The 17,689-nt window shown below is 55.0% G+C and overlaps 1 protein-coding gene across 1 annotated transcript in view; it reads right to left on the bottom strand.

Annotated features, from left to right (window-relative positions):
- RASAL3 (RAS protein activator like 3) overlaps window positions 1-17,689 on the bottom strand; it is a 50,321-nt gene that overhangs the window by 15,126 nt on the left and 17,506 nt on the right. The window contains exons 4-12 of the mRNA XM_077838747.1: window positions 17,560-17,657; window positions 17,029-17,117; window positions 16,373-16,505; window positions 15,171-15,269; window positions 14,203-14,748; window positions 13,459-13,603; window positions 12,276-12,420; window positions 10,055-10,291; window positions 7,008-7,209 (exon numbers count right to left, since the gene is read on the bottom strand). Of these exons, the coding sequence (XP_077694873.1) occupies window positions 7,008-7,209; window positions 10,055-10,291; window positions 12,276-12,420; window positions 13,459-13,603; window positions 14,203-14,748; window positions 15,171-15,269; window positions 16,373-16,505; window positions 17,029-17,117; window positions 17,560-17,657 (1,694 nt within the window). The remainder of the gene's footprint in view (window positions 1-7,007; window positions 7,210-10,054; window positions 10,292-12,275; window positions 12,421-13,458; window positions 13,604-14,202; window positions 14,749-15,170; window positions 15,270-16,372; window positions 16,506-17,028; window positions 17,118-17,559; window positions 17,658-17,689) is intronic.

Raw genomic sequence — 17,689 nt, 5'->3', positions numbered from 1 at the left:
GGAGGGGGGGAAGTTGAGGAGGCAGCGTGAGAGCTACTGAGGGTGCAGCAGCAGCTTGGAAAAGAGGTTTCCACTTTAAAAATAAAGTTGAAGTTTGTTAGTACTTTGCCTGGTTGCTACAACACATGGCCAGAGGACGATGCCCAGCCGGGACCGACTCAGCATGGCTCTGACTGGCACACCCAGGGGACAGAGGTAACAGCTGCTTATCTCCCTGTCTGGTTGCAAGCGTCTGGCGTATTGTCTGCTTCCCAGAGGTCTATTTTCACATTTAACTGGATGCTAATCAAGATTGCAAAATCAAGGTGAGAGGAAAGCCATAGAAGAGTCAATCTCTTGTAAGGAGAGTGATCACTTTAGATAAGCTATTACCAGCAGGAGAGTGGGGTGGGGGGAGGTATTTTTTCATGCTTTGTGTGTATGAAAAGATCTTCTACACTTTCCACAGTATGCATCCGATGAAGTGAGCTGTAGCTCACGAAAGCTTATGCTCAAATAAATTGGTTAGTCTCTAAGGTGCCACAAGTACTCCTTTTCTTTTTGCGAATACAGACTAACACGGCTGTTACTCTGAAACTTAGATACAGTACTCCTGTCATAGAATCATAAAAGATCAGGGTTGGAAGGGACCTCAGGAGGTCATCTAGTCCAACCCCCTGCTCAAAGCAGGGCCAATTCCCAATTTTTACCCCAGATCCCTAAATGGCCCCCTCAAGGATTGAACTCACAACCCTGGGTTTAGCAGGCCGACGCTCAAACCACTGAGCTATCCCTCTCCCATCAGATAATAATATCTAATTCCTATATAAAGAAAGAAAATTTAATAAATATTAGACCTGTTCAGCTCTAATACTTGTTCTGACATCTTGTGTCAATTCACTTAAGGCAGTGGTTCCCAAACTTTAACAACCCACGAACCCTTCACTAAAATGTCTAGTCTCATGAACCCCCTCCTAAAAATGAATATTTCCAGGGATTTTCTCCCTTACCTCAGCATAAATTATAAAAGCAGTGATCTTGGATATTTGTTTTTATGACATGCTTATTACACACTATTTATTAATTATGATTTATCATCACAGTATTTTTATTACATTATGAAAACGGCAACACTCTTCCAAGATCTCACTTTTGTAGCTTCCAAGATCTCACTTTTGATTAAGCCTGTTATAAGACAAGGCTCCTATCAGAGGCGCCAACAGAAAAAAGGGGTGTGGGGCCTGGGGGGGCACTGCTGAAAAAGTGGGGGGGAACAGGGGCTGAGGGAAAAAAGGGGAGGGACCCGTGGGGGGATGCTAACGCGGGGGCGGCAGGTGACCCTCATTGCCCCCCGTACTGGCACTTCTGGCTCCTATGTTTCACCAAGGAGTATCAGATGTGAAACAGCATGAAGGTATTTAAGAAGCCAACTCAAAGAGTTCTTCCTACACAAGCATTCAGGTCTTCAGCAGTCCAGGCAAACAATGCACACTAGAACAAAGTTTAAACTTGTTCTTCATAATAATTTAAAAGCAACACTAGCAGCCTATTTAATTTTAAAAACAGCAAAAAATATCCACCTCCCTTTCTATTTCGTAAAAGGAGTCTTGAAGTTTAAATCTCCTCAGTGTGATAGATACGCTTGCTTTGATCTGCTTCACTCATGGAAGTCCCCAAGGTTCTGGGCTGCTGGCCCCGTGCTGCCTGGGGTCCCTAGGGACAGCTCTGTCTGCCATTAAGGAATTTTTTCTCGAGAACCCCCTGTAACATTTTGTTAACCCCCAGGAGTTCACGAACCCCAGTTTGGGAACCACTGACTTAAGGGACACTGGTCAGGTTTAAAAAATTAATGTATATTCTTACTTTGTTACTAACTTTTGTTTACAACAATTGAAACAATTGTAGAAAAACCTAGATGACTTTCTATCACTTTTTTGCAGTTCATCAAGCTTGGAATAGATCATTTAACTTTTGGAAACATCCTATTAGGGCAAGGCCCTGTGAGTTTATACTGCACCTGCCTGGGGCTCTAGAAGAGTTACCCCACTACAAATAATAGAGTAGAAAATGACTTTAAACAGGAGTGAAACTGACACTTTCAAGTCACTTTCATAGTATTGCCAACCCCAAATGTTCAAAAATCAAGAATTAGGCTCACCAAAAATCATGAGATTGGCTTTAAAATAATGAGATTATGTAAAATAATAGATGTGGAGTTCTTTTTATTCACATTCTGCTTTTTGAGCCTTTAGGGTGCACTGGGGTCACATTTTGAAGCTTTCTCCACAGCCACAAGGGCAAGAAACTTCATTTTTCTTTAAGAATGAAGGCTGAAATCATCCCATATCACTTGACTCCAGGAGCTGGGGCTTTAAGGAAAACAATAATTATCATGAGACTCATGACGAAATCATGAGAGCTGGCAACACTGCACTTCTGTTTAAAGGCAAGTGACTTTCCAGAAGGCTCTGAAACACAACACTCCAGGGACTGAGTTGCAGTTTTCTCAGGAGAGTATTTTAAATCAAACACCAAGAAAATTCCACATTTTAAAGTTGGAGGGAAAATTGAGACTTCTGAGGTCTATCAGGGCCATTGCAGGTAGGAAAGGAAAATAAAGAGGCACTGGAGCTCTGGGCAGCTCTTCCTCTTGAAAGAAAGTTGGAGGATCAAATCTTCTAGTCCTTAATCAAGTAAAACTTCTATTGTCATCAGCGCCTCCACTCCTAGTTATAAACATCACAGTGACCATGTGATAACATGTGGGGTCAATAACTACACACTTCATACTTAAATATCTGAGCCATCTATCCAGAGTTACACATCTGATATGCACTGGCTCAGGGACTACATTTTCTGGAATATTCTGAACAGTGCTGAGCACACAGATCGTGCCCAGTGAATAACACAAATCATGACAATAATGGTTGACTTTATGGACTCTGTGGACAAATTTCTGTTCTTTGTTCTGGAATTGGCCTGAATACAGCTGAAACCTTAAGAATTTGATATATAATCACATCTGATATTCATATGACACTTTCTCATTCCTTCCTTTTCTCAAACTCAGGACAAAACATGACAAAACAAATGGTTTTCAGTTAAAATATAAAATTGCATAGCAGCTATTGCTCTACAACCCAGCACAGGGCAGAACCTGCCACCCCTCGGGGTTAAGTGTTCTCCTCTCACCTGAATCTCATTCTCTTTCTTTCTTCATCCTTCCTGACCTCTGTGCTGCTTTTGATACTGTCAACCATGACACTCTTCCCAATCACCTGGGACCAATTGCTGGAATCTCAGAGAACTGGCCTTCTTGGTTTTGCTCCCATCCATCAGAGGCCTCTTTTTTGCAGCATGCAGCAGAGAGAAAGGCTGGTCCAGTGGATAGGGACCTAGCCCTGAGAGACCTGGGTTCTACTCCCCTCCAACCCCCCATGGACTTCCGTGTGACCTCAGGTCAGTGCCTTAGGGACAGAGTTTCAAAGGTTTTTAGGCACCCAAAGATGCAGCTAGGCATCTAGTGGGATTTACAAAACACCAAACCATAGAATCATAGAATATCAGGGCTGGAAGGGACCTCAGGAGGTATCTAGTCCAACCCCTTGCTCAAAGCAGGACCAACCCCAGCTAAATCATCCCAGCCAGGGCTTTGTCAAGCATGACCTTAAAAACCTCTAAGGATAGAGATTCCACCACCTCCCTAGGTAACGCATTCCAGTGCTTCACCACCCTCCTGGTGAAAAAAGGTTTTCCTACTATCCAACCTTAAACCTCCCCCACTGCAACTTGAGACCATTACTCCTTGTTCTATCATCTGGTACCATGGAGAACAGTCGAGATCCATCCTCTTTGGAATCCCCCTTCAGGTAGTTCATAGAATCATAGAATATCAGGGTTGGAAGGGACCTCAGGAGGTCATCTAGTCCAACCCCCTGCTCAAAGCAGGACCAATCCCCAATTAAATCATCCCAGCCAGGGCTTTGTCAAACCTGACCTTAAAAACTTCTAAGGAAGGAGATTCTACCACCTCCCTAGGTAACGCATTCCAGTGTTTCACCACCATTCTTCTAGTGAAAAAGTTTTTCCTAATATCCAACCTAAACCTCCCCCACTGCAACTTGAAACCATTACTCCTTGTCCTGTCCTCTTCTACCACTGAGACTGCGGCTGCCCGCCTGGCAGGAGCGGGTGTAGGAAGCTGAACACCGGGGAACCACTGTGAGAGAGACCGCACACGAGATCACATATGCCCCTCATTTCCTCCCCCACCTGAGCCCACAGGTGCCAGCTCAGCATCACCTGGCCCCAGAGGAGATGGCTGAGCAGCAACCCACAGGCACCCTGTGCCAGCCCACCAGTGGGCTCCTGGCTTTGGGTATGGGGTACATGGTGTGTCACACTGAGGTGTCCACCAGGGGGAGCTCTGCCTAGGTCAAAGACTGGTAGGGGCAGTGATCTGGGGCAGAAGCCAGTCAGACTCAGACTGAATTTTACAAAATTAATTTCATTCAAGTTCTGCCCTGGCAGGAGTTCAGGAACTGAAGCTCCAGTCAGCTGTGATTCATGAGTCAGGACTCATGGGTCCTATCCCCAGCTTCTGGAATGGAGTGGGGGCTAGTAGTTAGAGTAGGAGTGGGGAGCCAGGACCCCTGGATTCAATACCCAGCTCTGGGAGGGCTCTGCCAGGGACCCCCACAGCTGTTTTGGGCCAATATCCTGCTCTGCAGAGACACAGGTGGGGGGGGGGGTTGGTTTTTCTTTTGGGGGAGGGGCAGCCCAGTCTCACATCCCCACTGAATGTTTCTCTTCCTGGGCGGAAGAGGAAATTGCCCCCTTATCACTCTCCTCCCCCGTCATGATACACTTGCTGCCCCCGGAGGGGGGACAAACCAGTGGCTGCAGGGGTCCACCTGGTGGGTCAGAGCTGATCCCGCCCAGGTGCTATTTAAGCTGGCAGGCGAGTCAGGGCATCCGCACGAGCCCAGCCTAGAACCATCCTCTCTGGAACCACCTCTCAGGTAGTTGAAAGCAGCTATCAAATCCCCCCTCATTCTTCTCTTCTGCAGACTAAACAATCCCAGTTCCATCAGCCTCTCCTGATAAGTCATGTGTTCCAGATCCCTAATCATTTTTGTTGCCCTTCGCTGGACTCTCTCCAATTTATCCACATCCTTCTTGTAGTGTGGGGCCCAAAACTGGACACAGTACTCCAGATGAGGCCTCACCAAAGTCGAATAGAGGGGAACGATCACGTCCCTCGATCTGCTCGCTATGACCCTACTTATACATCCCAAAATGCCACTGGCCTTCTTGGCAACAAGGGCACACTGCTGACTCATATCCAGTTTCTCGTCCCCTGTCACCCCTAGGTCCTTTTCCGCAGAACTGCTGCCTAGCCATTCGGTCCCTAGTCTGTAGCTGTGCATTGGGTTCTTCCGTTCTAAGTGCAGGACCCTGCACTTATCCTTATTGAACCTCATCAGATTTCTTTTGGCCCAATCCTCCAATTTGTCTAGGTCCCTCTGTATCCTATCCCTGCCCTCCAGCGTATCTACCACTCCTCCCAGTTTATTATCATCCGCAAATTTGCTGAGAGTGCAATCCACACCATCCTCCAGATCATTTATGAAGATATTGAATAAAACCGGCCCCAGGACCAACCCCTGGGGCACTCCACTTGACACCGGCTGCCAACTAGACATGGAGCCATTGATCACTACCCGTTGAGCCCGACAGTCTAGCCAACTTTCTACCCACCTTATAGTGCATTCATCCAGCCCATACTTCTTTAACTTGCTGACAAGAATACTGTGGGAGACCATGTCAAAAGCTTTGCTAAAGTCAAGAAACAATACATCCACTGCTTTCCCTTCATCCACAGAACCAGTAATCTCATCATAGAAGGTGATTAGATTAGTCAGGCATAACCTTCCCTTGGTGAATCCATGCTGACTGTTCCTGATCACTTTCCTCTCCTCTAAGTGCTTCAGAATTGATTCCTTGAGGACCTGCTCCATGATTTTTCCGGGGACTGAAGTGAGGCTGACTGGCCTGTAGTTCCCAGGATCCTCCTCCTTCCCTTTTTTAAAGATTGGCACTACATTAGCCTTTTCCAGTCATCCGGGACTTCCCCTATTCGCCACGAGTTTTCAAAGATAATGGCCAATGGCTCTGCAATCACAGCCGCCAATTCCTTTAGCACTCTCGATGCAACTCGTCCGGCCCCATGGACTTGTGCACGTCCAGCTTTTCTAAATAGTCCCTAACCACCTCTTTCTCCACAGAGGGCTGGCCATCTATTCCCCATGTTGTGATGCCCAGCGCAGCAGTCTGGGAGCTGACCTTGTTAGTGAAGGTTGAAAGCAGCTATCAAATCCCCCCTCACTCTTCTTCCAGGAGCCTTTGAAAATCCCACTAGGTGCCTAAATACCTTTCAAAATCTGGCTGTTAGTCTGTGTGAGCCTCAGTACCCCATCCGTACAATGGGGATAACAGCACGGCTCGACCTCACCGAGGGGCTGTCATGTGAGACACTCAGATACTACGGTGTTGGGGCCACATAAGTACCACAAGTAGAGGGGGAAACTTCTCTATACCACTGCTATCCCTTCCCTGGGCTTTGGCCCCTTCTTTTCACTTATCCCCCTCACATCTTCCTCTTTTCTGAATGTAACCTTGGCTCAGAAGGCTTGGCTGTATGTCTTCTGAGTCCCCTGCATTCTCTCTTCAATCCCCCCCACCCCCTGGATTTTGTTCATCTGACGACTTCCAGATCCTTAATTTAATTACCAGCCTTTTCTTGTCCTAATCACCCTGCTTCTGTCGGTAAACAAAACACTGACTCCCTGCCACAGGGACTCAAGATGGGAGAAGCACCTCTGCAGAACTCACATTTCACACTAATGCTGAGCAGCTAAGAGCGCCGCCTGGGAGCCCCCCTCCTGTATGAAACTGGGGGGCAGGGGGCAGCCCCCCTCTGCCCTACCTAACTGGCGCGTTTGCATCCCACCCCCAGCCTGCAGTACCTGGTCCAGGCTGGTGAATATGTCGCAGAGCAGCGAGTGCAGGGTGGAGAGCTCCAGCGCCAGGTCCACGTAGCCGTCGTAAGCCACCAGGTGGGCGCTGCTGTCAGGGTTGGCCACGCTCTGTAGGAACAACTTCATGCGGCTCCAGTTGTGCTCCAGGAATTCGTTCATGAACCCCATGTACGCCTCCTTTTCGCCGAACCTGCGGGAGTCACAGTGCCACGTGGGCGTCACGCACACGGCCCGGGCGTCACGCACACGGCCCAGGCGTCACGCACACGGTGGTGCTGTGCGGGCATCACACAGAGGGCATCACAAAGGGCGCAGGTGTCACGCACATGGCCCGGGCGTCACGCACACGGTGGTACTGTGCAGGCATCACACATACGGCACAGATGTCACACACATGGGGGTGCTGCGTGGGCATCACACAGAGGGCATCACAAAGGGCGCAGGGCGTCACGCACACGGCGCAGGGTGTCCCTCACACGGTGGTGCTGGGCGGGCATCGCACAGAGGGCATCACAAAGGGCGCAGGCGTCACGCACACGGCCCAGGCGTCACACACACAGCCCAGGCGTCACGCACACGGTGGTGCTGGGCGGGCATCGCACAGAGGGCATCACAAAGGGCGCAGGGCGTCACGCACACGGCCCAGGCGTCACGCACACGGTGGTGCTGGGCGGGCATCGCACAGAGGGCATCACAAAGGGCCCAGGCGTCACGCACACGGCCCAGGCGTCACGCACACGGTGGTGCTGGGCGGGCATCACACAGAGGGCATCACAAAGGGCGCAGGTGTCACGCACATGGCCCGGGCGTCACGCACACGGTGGTACTGTGCAGGCATCACACATACGGCACAGATGTCACACACATGGGGGTGCTGCGTGGGCATCACACAGAGGGCATCACAAAGGGCGCAGGGTGTCACGCACACGGCGCAGGGTGTCCCTCACACGGTGGTGCTGGGCGGGCATCGCACAGAGGGCATCACAAAGGGCGCAGGTGTCACGCACATGGCCCGGGCGTCACACACACAGCCCAGGCGTCACGCACACGGTGGTGCTGGGCGGGCATCGCCCAGAGGGCATCACAAAGGGCGCAGGCGTCACGCACACGGCCCAGGCGTCACGCACACGGCCCAGGCATCACGCACACGGCCCGGGCGTCACGCACACGGTGGTGCTGGGCGGGCATCGCCCAGAGGGCATCACAAAGGGCGCAGGTGTCACGCACATGGCCCGGGCGTCACGCACACGGTGGTACTGTGCAGGCATCACACATACGGCACAGATGTCACGCACATGGGGGTGCTGCGTGGGCATCACACACACAGCAGGGGCATCATGTGCACAGCGTGGGTGTCACGCACACAGTGTGGGTGTCACACACATAGCGTGGGCAGCACTCACACAGTGAGTGCTGCAGGGGCGTCACACACACGGCACGGGTGTCATGCACAGGGCGGGGCAAGCACATTCCCACACATCCACACAGGTGAGCTCTAGGAGCCAGGGTCAGGTGAGCTGGCCCGTGCTGAACAGTCCCACACTGATCAGCTGATCTGCAGGGGACAGCACGCAGCTGGTGTGGGGTTGTGACTAGCCTTGCTGGACATGGGAATGCCACAGCCTTATGCTGCCCTCTCCTGGTGGAGGAACCACAGATACAGGTAATCACACTGCCCAAGTGCCCCTGCCCATGGGGGCATTACAGCCACATCTCCCTGCCTTCTGCCCAGTGTCTCTGCCCAGCTGCTGGGTGAATGGTCCAAACAAACCATAGGAGAAAGTGAGAAGCTGACTCTGCAAGGGAAACTGAGCCCACCCCCCACGCTGCCAAAGTGATGTGCACTGGCTAGCACTTGGGCTGTCAGGGCTACTGGGAACCATAGCCAAGAAGCCGCTGGTAGCTGAAGGATGGCCCTGTGGTTTGTGTAGGAGTCAGGAGACCTGGGATCAAGCTCCTGATCTGACACAGACTCATTGTGTGGCCAAGTCACTCTGTGCTTCAGGTCCCCTCAGCCCCATGGAGACAGTAGCCCTGTCCCAGGGAGATGAGGGAGGAGAAGGGCACTGGTGACTGTGAGGTGCTCAGGGACTATGATAATGGGGGGCAAATGTGTGTGAGGGGGAAGCCCAGGGGTTACACAGCACTGGCCTTTTGAATTGCTCTGGAGTACACATGCATTTCGAGGTGACCCACCCGGGGTTCCTGCACGGCCTTTGCTAGTTGAGGAGGCTGGAAGGGTTTTTCGTGCTTCTTTTAATAATGTGACTTTGGGCCCCTGGCAAATAAGCGGATCCTGGCACCATGGGCCCCAGGGCCGGAGCCCAGCACCACAACTCGAAGGCCTGAGCGATGGAGATTGGGGTTGGGGGTTGTTCAGGCTCTTAAAGCTCTTTGGGGCTTGGGTTACAGCTCTTCAACTTGGGCCAGAGCTCAGAGTGACCTGGATTCAGCCCCTGCCTGCTAGGAACGTCCCAGCCCACATCTCCCAGTGGCTCAGGCCAAGCACCAAGCCCAGGGGTAGGATCCAGCTGGGATCACCCCACATTTCTACAGAAACCCCCCAAAGTTTCTTCATCCCCCAGGGAGATGCAAACCCAGCACCTTTCCCCAATTCCTTTCCTTGACAGAGGCCCTTGAATTGCTAGTAGGAAGGGGAAGACCCAGGCAAACTGAGGTAAGGGACTTGGAGTAACACGGGGCACAGCCTAGATCGCTCACCCAGAGCTGGGTCCACACCACACAGGGCAGAGCTGCGTGCAAGATACAGACAGGACCGCCCCACAGAGGGGCAGAGCCGAGCTGTGATACAGACAAGATCACCCCGCAGAGGGACAGGGCCGTGGGCAGAGCTGAGCTCTGATCCAGATGGGATCACCCCACAGAAGGGCAGAGTCCTGGGCAGGGCCAAGCTGTGATATAGATGGGATCATCCCACAGAGGGGCAGGGCTATGGGCAGAGCTGAGTTGTGATACAGACAGGATCACCCTGCAGAGGGGCAGGGCCCTGGGCAGAGCCAAGCCATGATACGTACGCAGCAAAATTGGCCAGGTTCTGGATGACTTTTGCCACCAGGGTGAGGGTACGGGAGGTGGCATCATCTGGGTACTCCTGGGTGAGGCCAAACAGGCTGGGGGACATGATGGCCGGGCACAGGAAGCGCAGGAAGAGTGAGGCCGAGATGAGCCGCTGCCCAATGTCCTCCTTGTCCCGCTCCAGGCACTCCCCCTGCCATGCTGCAAAGATCTCGCTGAGCTCAGCTGGGAAGGCACTGAGGAGACAGGCACAGACAGTGAGGGGGAGGGGGACAGTGCCAGCTAAACACCAGCATCTCTCAGACAATCTCTGGCAGCCACTAGGACCAGAGGTCCTCGCGGTGCCTCCCTGAAAAACAGCCTGGGGAAGAAGGGGTTAACCTCCCCATGTCCACAGGGGCCAATGCTGCCCCTGGGGTCCCAGAGCCGGACCTCACCCCAATGTTCTGCTCATGCTCCCATGTCCCTTGTTCCCCCTGAGGTCAGGCATGGCTGCCCATTACTGTGTTGGCCCAGCTCCCACCCAGATTCAGGGTGATGGGAGCTTAGTGGGCAATCCTCCAGACCCTCGCCCTCCAACTCTAGGGACGTGGCTCTTGGCAAAACCTGTCCAATAGTGGCTCCCTCCCCTTGGGGCTGCCCCATGGAACACAGGCTCCCTGTGAACGGGCAGCCCTGAGGGAGGCTGTTTGGGGTTCTGCTGCCCCTGCAGTGGCCTTAGCTGGGGAGAAACAGGCCCCATGGCCACCCACCAGGACACCCCACAGAGCCCACAGGAGCTGAGGAGGGGGAAATCCTTCCTGTGGCCCAGCCCAGCTACTGGGGTCAGGAAAGGAGAGACATTAGGTCAGCGGGAGTTTTGGGGAACCCACAGTGCGGGCTTGGGACCCTAACAACACCTCAGTGTCAACTGGCAAAGGGTTCCCTGGTCTGTAACAGAAACGCCTACCAGGCCTGACAAACTCACTGCACCTAATACATTGTTGTCATAGTATTTATCGGCAGAGAGTGTCATGTGGGATGTCAAATGAAAGCTTATAGCACATTGGTCATTGTAAGCACTGGGAGATGTACGTACAGTCAGTGCGTAAGAAATTATGTGTATCTACTACAGTACGTTCTAAACTATGGAACCAGGCAGAGCTGACGCACAGGTTTTCTGCCAGACACAGTATGTTTCTTCTCCTACCTCTGATGTAGATGATGCATTGTAAAGCCAACACAATGGGGACCCCATTTAAGTGTGAAAGTCAACATGAAAAACAGGTTGACAGGGGGCTATGCAACAAACAGGAGTGTGGGAACATTCCCTGGGACCAGAACCCCAGGAAGGGAACCACATGGGTCAGCCTGGATTCGGGGGACAAAACAGTGAGTTTGGGGAAAGCTAAAGAGAAGCAAAAGGACATCTGAGTACTCATTTGCTGAGGAAACCCCTTGAAGGGGGTGGGGAGTCATGAAACCCTGGATCCTGGTTGTGACTGAAAACTAGCAGCTCTGTCAAAGACTGTATCCGTGGGAGAGAATCTACTTTATTACACAAGAAAGGCCACCATGCGTGAGTGTGGGCCTGGGATTGCAGTTCATGTTTTGTTTTATCTGTGTACCCAGTTCTGCCTCCAATATTCTCACGACTCATCCGAGTCTTTGAATCTTTGTAAATAAACGTATTTTTGTTTTACCATAAACATACCTCAGTGCTGTGGTATTAGGCAGTGTGAATCCTCAGCTGAACCAAACCAGCTGGTGTGTGCACTGTTCCCTTTGAGGGACAGCGAGCCTAGTAATGCCGGCGAGTGCCCAGTGACAGGGGCTGGATATTACAGGACTACGCTCTTCAAAGGGAGCTCAGGGATGGGGGGCCCTGACTGTTAACCTACAAGCACAATAGGACTGGCAAAGTCCTGAGGAGACGGTGCGAGTGGCTGGATGGCTGGTGGTGCCAGGGAGCTGACTCCCAGCTACCATAAGAAAGACTCCTTTACACTGGAGGCAACAGGGTGGCAAGAAAGCATCACAGGGCTGCTGGGACTTGTCCATGTGGGAGGACACTGAGCCGCTGCTTACCCCTTTCCTTTCCCCCAGCCAGGCAAGCCCAGCCCTGCGTTGCCCCCCAGGCAAGACTGGCCCTGCTTTTGCCCCTCCCTCTCTGCAAGCCAAGTCCCATCCCTTCTCCCTCGAGCAAGCCCAGCCCCACGTCCCCCAAGGGCTCTCCCTCACTCGCAGGAGCTGGTGATTCTCTGGAAGACCTCCTCGCATGCCTGCCGCAGGTTGTTCTGGTTGTCAGACAGATCATTGGCTGCACACTTGCTGGGGTCAACCTCACAGCTGTCCTCCGACTCGTAGAACTGGGCAATAGCCTCCCCTGCAACACACATGGAAGAGCCCAGAATGACATGGAGCCTGGAGGGTGGGGGGGAGGTCCAGAGATGCAGTGCCAGGACTGCGGCCGGGCAGGATACAACGGGCATAGTACTATCCAGCTGGCCATTTGGAGACCCCCAAAGAATGTGCCCCCTTGTGTGTGACTATATGAGAGTCCACATGCACGTGTATGCACATACATGTACAAGTGGGCTCATGTGTGTGCGTGTGTACAAGTGTGTGCGTTTGTACATCTACAAGTCCGTGTGTGCACAAGTCCGTGTGTGTGTGTTTGTACAAGTGTCTGTGTGGGCATGTATGTGCACGAGTGGTGTATGTGCACATGCAAGAGTGCACATGTGTGTAAGCATGTGTGTATGCGCACGTGTACGAGTGTGCACGTGTGGATGTGTACAAAGGTGTGCGCGCATGCACACGTACATGCATGAGTGTGTACGTGTGTTACCAGCTGCACTCTATTGCTGCCTTCTGCTGGGTGAGGTCTGAGCCTGGCTAAGAATGACATTGGCGGCTCCTGCCCCATGCGTGGCCAGAGCCGGGACTCTGATCAGAGCTGACGGGCCAAAGCTCAGCCTGATGCAAATGCACTTGGCCATGGGGGCTGAGGGATCAGGAGGGGGACGTCAATGGCAGAAGGGAGAAAGCTAAGTGCTGCAAGGAACAGGGCCTGGAGGCCCATCTCGCTCCAAAGCCAGCATCCTCTCTCTGCACGCCCCCCTGCAATGCGTATTGCCCCCTGGGGCATTAGCCTGCCACTACAAACTCACCAGTGCCTTAGCTGGCCCATTACCCCCCCTCCCCATGTGTTAGCCAACTGGCTCATTACACACCCACACCCCGTGGGCTAGCCGCCAACCCATTCCCCCCCAGCCCGTTAGCCAGCTGACCCATCTCTCTCTCTCTCTCACACACACACAGACACACACACGTTAGCCCATCAGCCCGTAGGTCCCGCACTACCAAGCGCATTAGCCAACCGTTACCATCCCCCGCAGTGTGTTTGCTGGCTGGCCCGTACCCAGCATGTCCAGCAGGTACTGCCCCCCAACCAGCTTCATGTACTCGTCGATGGCCTTGGTCGCCAGCGTGTTCTCACGGAAGATCAGTGCCTCTCTGTCGTCAAAGCGGTTCAGCTCCGCCACCCCCAGGTCGATGAGAAATGCCTGTGTGGCCAGAGGGGTTGGGGTCATTGGGATCCAGACTTTCCACCCCTGACCCCAGCCCTGGGCTCAACCATGCCCCATCCCTGCAGCACACACTCAGCCTGGAGTGCTGCAGCATCGCCGGGCTGTGTTTGGCTGTGGGGTGAGGGAGGGGGTGCTGCTAATGGCCATTTGCCCCTCCAGGCACCGAGGGCAGCAGCCACCCGCTGCGCAGCTGGGGAAGGACCCTACCTCCCCTCCCCCAGGGGCCTGTGAGTGACTCACTGCCCAGCACATGCCCCATCACAGTGCCACCCCCAGTCCTCCCCCCCAGGCAGGACAGCCCTTCCTCTCTGGGCTGAGCCCCCAAGTTATACCCCTGGAGGTGATGCTGGGCAGCCCACCACCCACATCCTGGAGCAGCAGGGGGAATTCCCCCCCAGAGCCCTGCAGAACAGCTCCCTGCCCCCCTGCAGCAGGTCGTTCCCGGGCTCCTGCCCCTCGGAGCACAGCAGGGCTCGCTGGCCCACATGGGGGCTGCTGAGCCGGCTCTGGCTCAGGCTCTCCTGTACGGTTCAGATGTCCTGGGGCTGAGAGAGCCCCCAGTGGCTCGGCCATACCTTGGCTTTGCCCGTGCTCTGCAGCACATGCACCAGGGCACTGGCAAGCTCCTCCTTGTGGCGCACGGCGATGGCAGGCTCCAGCCCGGCGCACAGCTCTCGGTAGTGGAAGGTGATGTACTCGGCGAACTCCTTGTAGCTCACGATGGGCAGCACCTGGATCTCCTGGTAGCGTCCGCGCAGCCGCAGAGAAGGTGCCCGGCTGGGGGCAGCTCCACACAGCAGGTACCATTTCTCCAAGGGCTGGCGTGAGGCAGCCAGCTCCCCCAGTGGGATGGTCACGGTGCCCAGGGGGCTGGTCTCCCGCCGCCGCCCCTCCTCCTCCCGCAGCACACTGATGCGCAGCTCCCGCACCGCGGGCAGCGTGGCCAGCTCGAAGAGCTCGCCCCAGAAGAGGGCCCCGCCCGCACCTGCTGGCTTGGCTGTAGTGCGGGCGTACAGGGCGCCATCCAGGTGCAGCTGGCAGAAGTAGCGCCTCTTGGGGGGCAGGTCTCGGGCCTCATACACCCAGAGACTCAGGGTGTTCTCCACACGCTCGCAGTTGTCCTGGGGAAACGGCACAGTGTGAGGGGTGCAGACATGCTTCGGCAATACAGGCAAAGGGAGAGCTTCCCTGCTCATATGGAGGGGGAGCAGCTCGCGGGGAGGGAGAAAGCTGGGGTGCTGTGGGGCAGGGCAATGGTAGGGGGGCGCTGAGGGACCAGGTGATGTGAAGGGCAACTGGCAGAGCGTGAATTCCTTGTGTCCGGTGCAGATGGGAGTGGCTGCACTCCCCATCCCCAGCTGACGTGTGGGAGGGACACAGCCGCTCCCCAGCTGATGTGAGGGGGGAAGCCATTTCCCAGCTGGCATTTTGTGGGGACATAGCCATTTCCCAGCTGGTGTTTCAGGGGGGACGCAGCCACTCCCCAGCTGGTGTTTTCGGGGGATGTAGTCGGTCCACAGCTGGCATTTTGATGCCATCTCACCTTGTTGGGCTGCACAGTTCTGCGTAAGTTCTCAATCCACCGGTCCCGCTCAGCCACCGACGTGCAGCCGAAACAGCGGCTCCCCTCAGCGTTGATTATCTGCGGGATGGGGATGGGGAGGTTGTCAGTGGGGGGATGTGAGGAAGCGGGACTGTTCTTAATGTTTCCTCTGAAGAGTGTGGGGTGCCTCAGTTTCCCCTATGCAGTTCTTAAGTGTCTAGGTGGTGGGATAAAGGTGTATGATCATTGCAGCGCCCTACAGGGCAGGTGTGTGCAGGGGTCTGGACACAAAGAATGGCCAAGACCCTGTTTCCTGGAAACTGATGGCCTGGCCCTTCCCCCCTGCAAGGTGAGAGTTAAAGGATTGGAGAACAAAGGAATCCGGTGACCTCCTGGCCCGGGAAAGGGACAAAGCCCAGAGGAGGAGGGGCTGGAGAGAGTTTCAGTTTGGGGCTGGCTGGGGACATGGAGTGAAGTGCAGACAGGGTTGTCTGGCTCACTGCCCACCAAAATGGACCCAGCTGAGGGGTCCTGTTCTCTACACCTACAAGCTCTGTTTTAGACCATGTTCCTGTCATCTAATAAACCTCTGTTTTACTGGCTGGCTGAGAGTCACATCTGACTGCGGAGTTGGGGGACAGGACCCTCTGGCTTCCCCAGGAGCCCGCCTGGGCGGACTCGCTGTGGGAAGCGCATGGAGGGGCAGAGGATGCGGAATGCTCCGAGGTCAGACCCAGGAAGGTGGAAGCCGTGTGAGCTCTGTGTCCTGAAGACAGGCTGCTCACAGAAAGGAGACTTCCCCAGAGTCCTGCCTGGCTTTGTAGGGAGCAGTTCCAAAGCATCGCCTGGGGACTCCGTGACAGGGGAGCACAGCTGCTGTAAAGCGCGGGGACCTGGTGCTGGGACATGCTGGGTCAGTGGCCAGCATTGCCATGGGGGAAGAGGGGGAATCTGCTCAGGCTTGTCCTGCGCTCCAAGGACAGGGCTGGTGCTCATGGGTTGGGGCCGGTGCCTCGGAGCTAGGGCCTGTGCTGCTCCATAGGTGACCTGTATTCAGTCCTTGCCCTTGGTGCCCCAGGGCAACAATGCTCTTTGGCCCTGGAGGGTCTGGTCCCTAGGGCGCTGTGCACTGGGAGGCGCCCTGGGAGCATGGGGGAGGCAGGGAGACCCACCCCGAGTCCCTGGCCCAGCAGCAGCATTACCTGGAAGCAGAACTTCTCGCCCAGGATGCTGCTGTGCAGCGGGCGGATCACTACGTCCTCCCCACTCAGATCCAGCTCGGCTGCACTTGGTGCAGGCAGCAGGGACTCACGGGAGCCATGCCGGCTCGGCAGCCTGGGGAGGAGAAGGAGCCGGTCACGTCCCGCCCAGCCCTCCTGCCGGTCCCTACCCAATCTCTGCTCACAGCAAGGGGGCCTAGTCCAGAGCCTCTCCTGGAGCAGTGATCAGCACTTGCCCATGCCCGCCCCCTCCCCTGGTGCCCAGAGCACTGGGGTGGCCTAGGGGCAGGGGGGTTCTGCTGCCATGGATAAATGCTGCACAGGATCCTTTGGCAGTGCTGTACCCAGTTCCTCACTGTGCAGAGTGATTCCACCCATCTGCCCAGGCCCCGGCCTCGGGGGGGGGGGGGGCACACACTCGCAGCAGGGCCCCTGGCGGACATGGGGATGACCTGCCCTAGGCCTGGGAAGGGAGGAGGCTGCAGGGTGGTGGCACCTCCCAGGGGCATCCACACTTTCAGTCCTGTCTGGGGGGGAACCCCCAGCACCCTGCTCACCAGGGGTTGCTATTCTATTCTATACCCTATACAGGGGAGCTGAGGCATCTTGCTCCCATGCCAGGGGCAGCAGTGGTGTACCTGTCACCGTCCATAGGGGGTGCTGTTGGGGAGTCGGGCTTGGATGCAGTCCGGCCCTTCCGTTCTCTTAGCCTCTTCCATAGCAGCCCCTAGGATGAGGAATAACCAACAGTAACAAGGCTCTCATGCCACTCAGCCAGTGCTGAAACATAGCCACCTGCGGGGTGGGGGCAGAGAGCAGAGCTACCCTGACAGCTAAAGGAGGGGACCGGACAAGGGCTGTGAGCCCAGGACAGTGCTGGAGCGCCAGAGAGGCAGGAGGGAGTCAACCAGGCCAGCTGGGCACCTGGGAGCCTGCATGGCCGCTGGGCTCAAGGTCCAGGTCTCTGTGTGCGCCTACATAGCCATATGGGCGTGTGTGAGCGTCCTTGGGTGTCCCCAGGGAGGTGTGTGAGTGTCTCTGGGATCTGTGTCCCTCTCCGGAGTTATGTCCATGGGGTGTGACACCTGGGGCCTGTCTCCTCTCCCATTCCCAGCTCCCCGGGTGGGGGCAAGATTCTAGTCCTACCTTAGCACCTGGGATTTTCTTACCTTCACGTTACTGAACTGGGAGCCGGTTGACATGTCGCTCTCGGTGCCTCTCCCTGGGGCCCGGGGGCTGGGTGAGCTCTTCCCCTCGGAGGAGAGATCTACAAGAATCAGCCAGACTCAGCAAGAGATC

This window comes from Eretmochelys imbricata, chromosome 20 (assembly GCF_965152235.1).
Source record: "Eretmochelys imbricata isolate rEreImb1 chromosome 20, rEreImb1.hap1, whole genome shotgun sequence".
Lineage (NCBI taxonomy): Eukaryota > Metazoa > Chordata > Testudines > Cheloniidae > Eretmochelys > Eretmochelys imbricata.
Note: the sequence above shows the minus strand (reverse complement) of the source record. Positions and strands in the feature narration are given on the sequence as shown.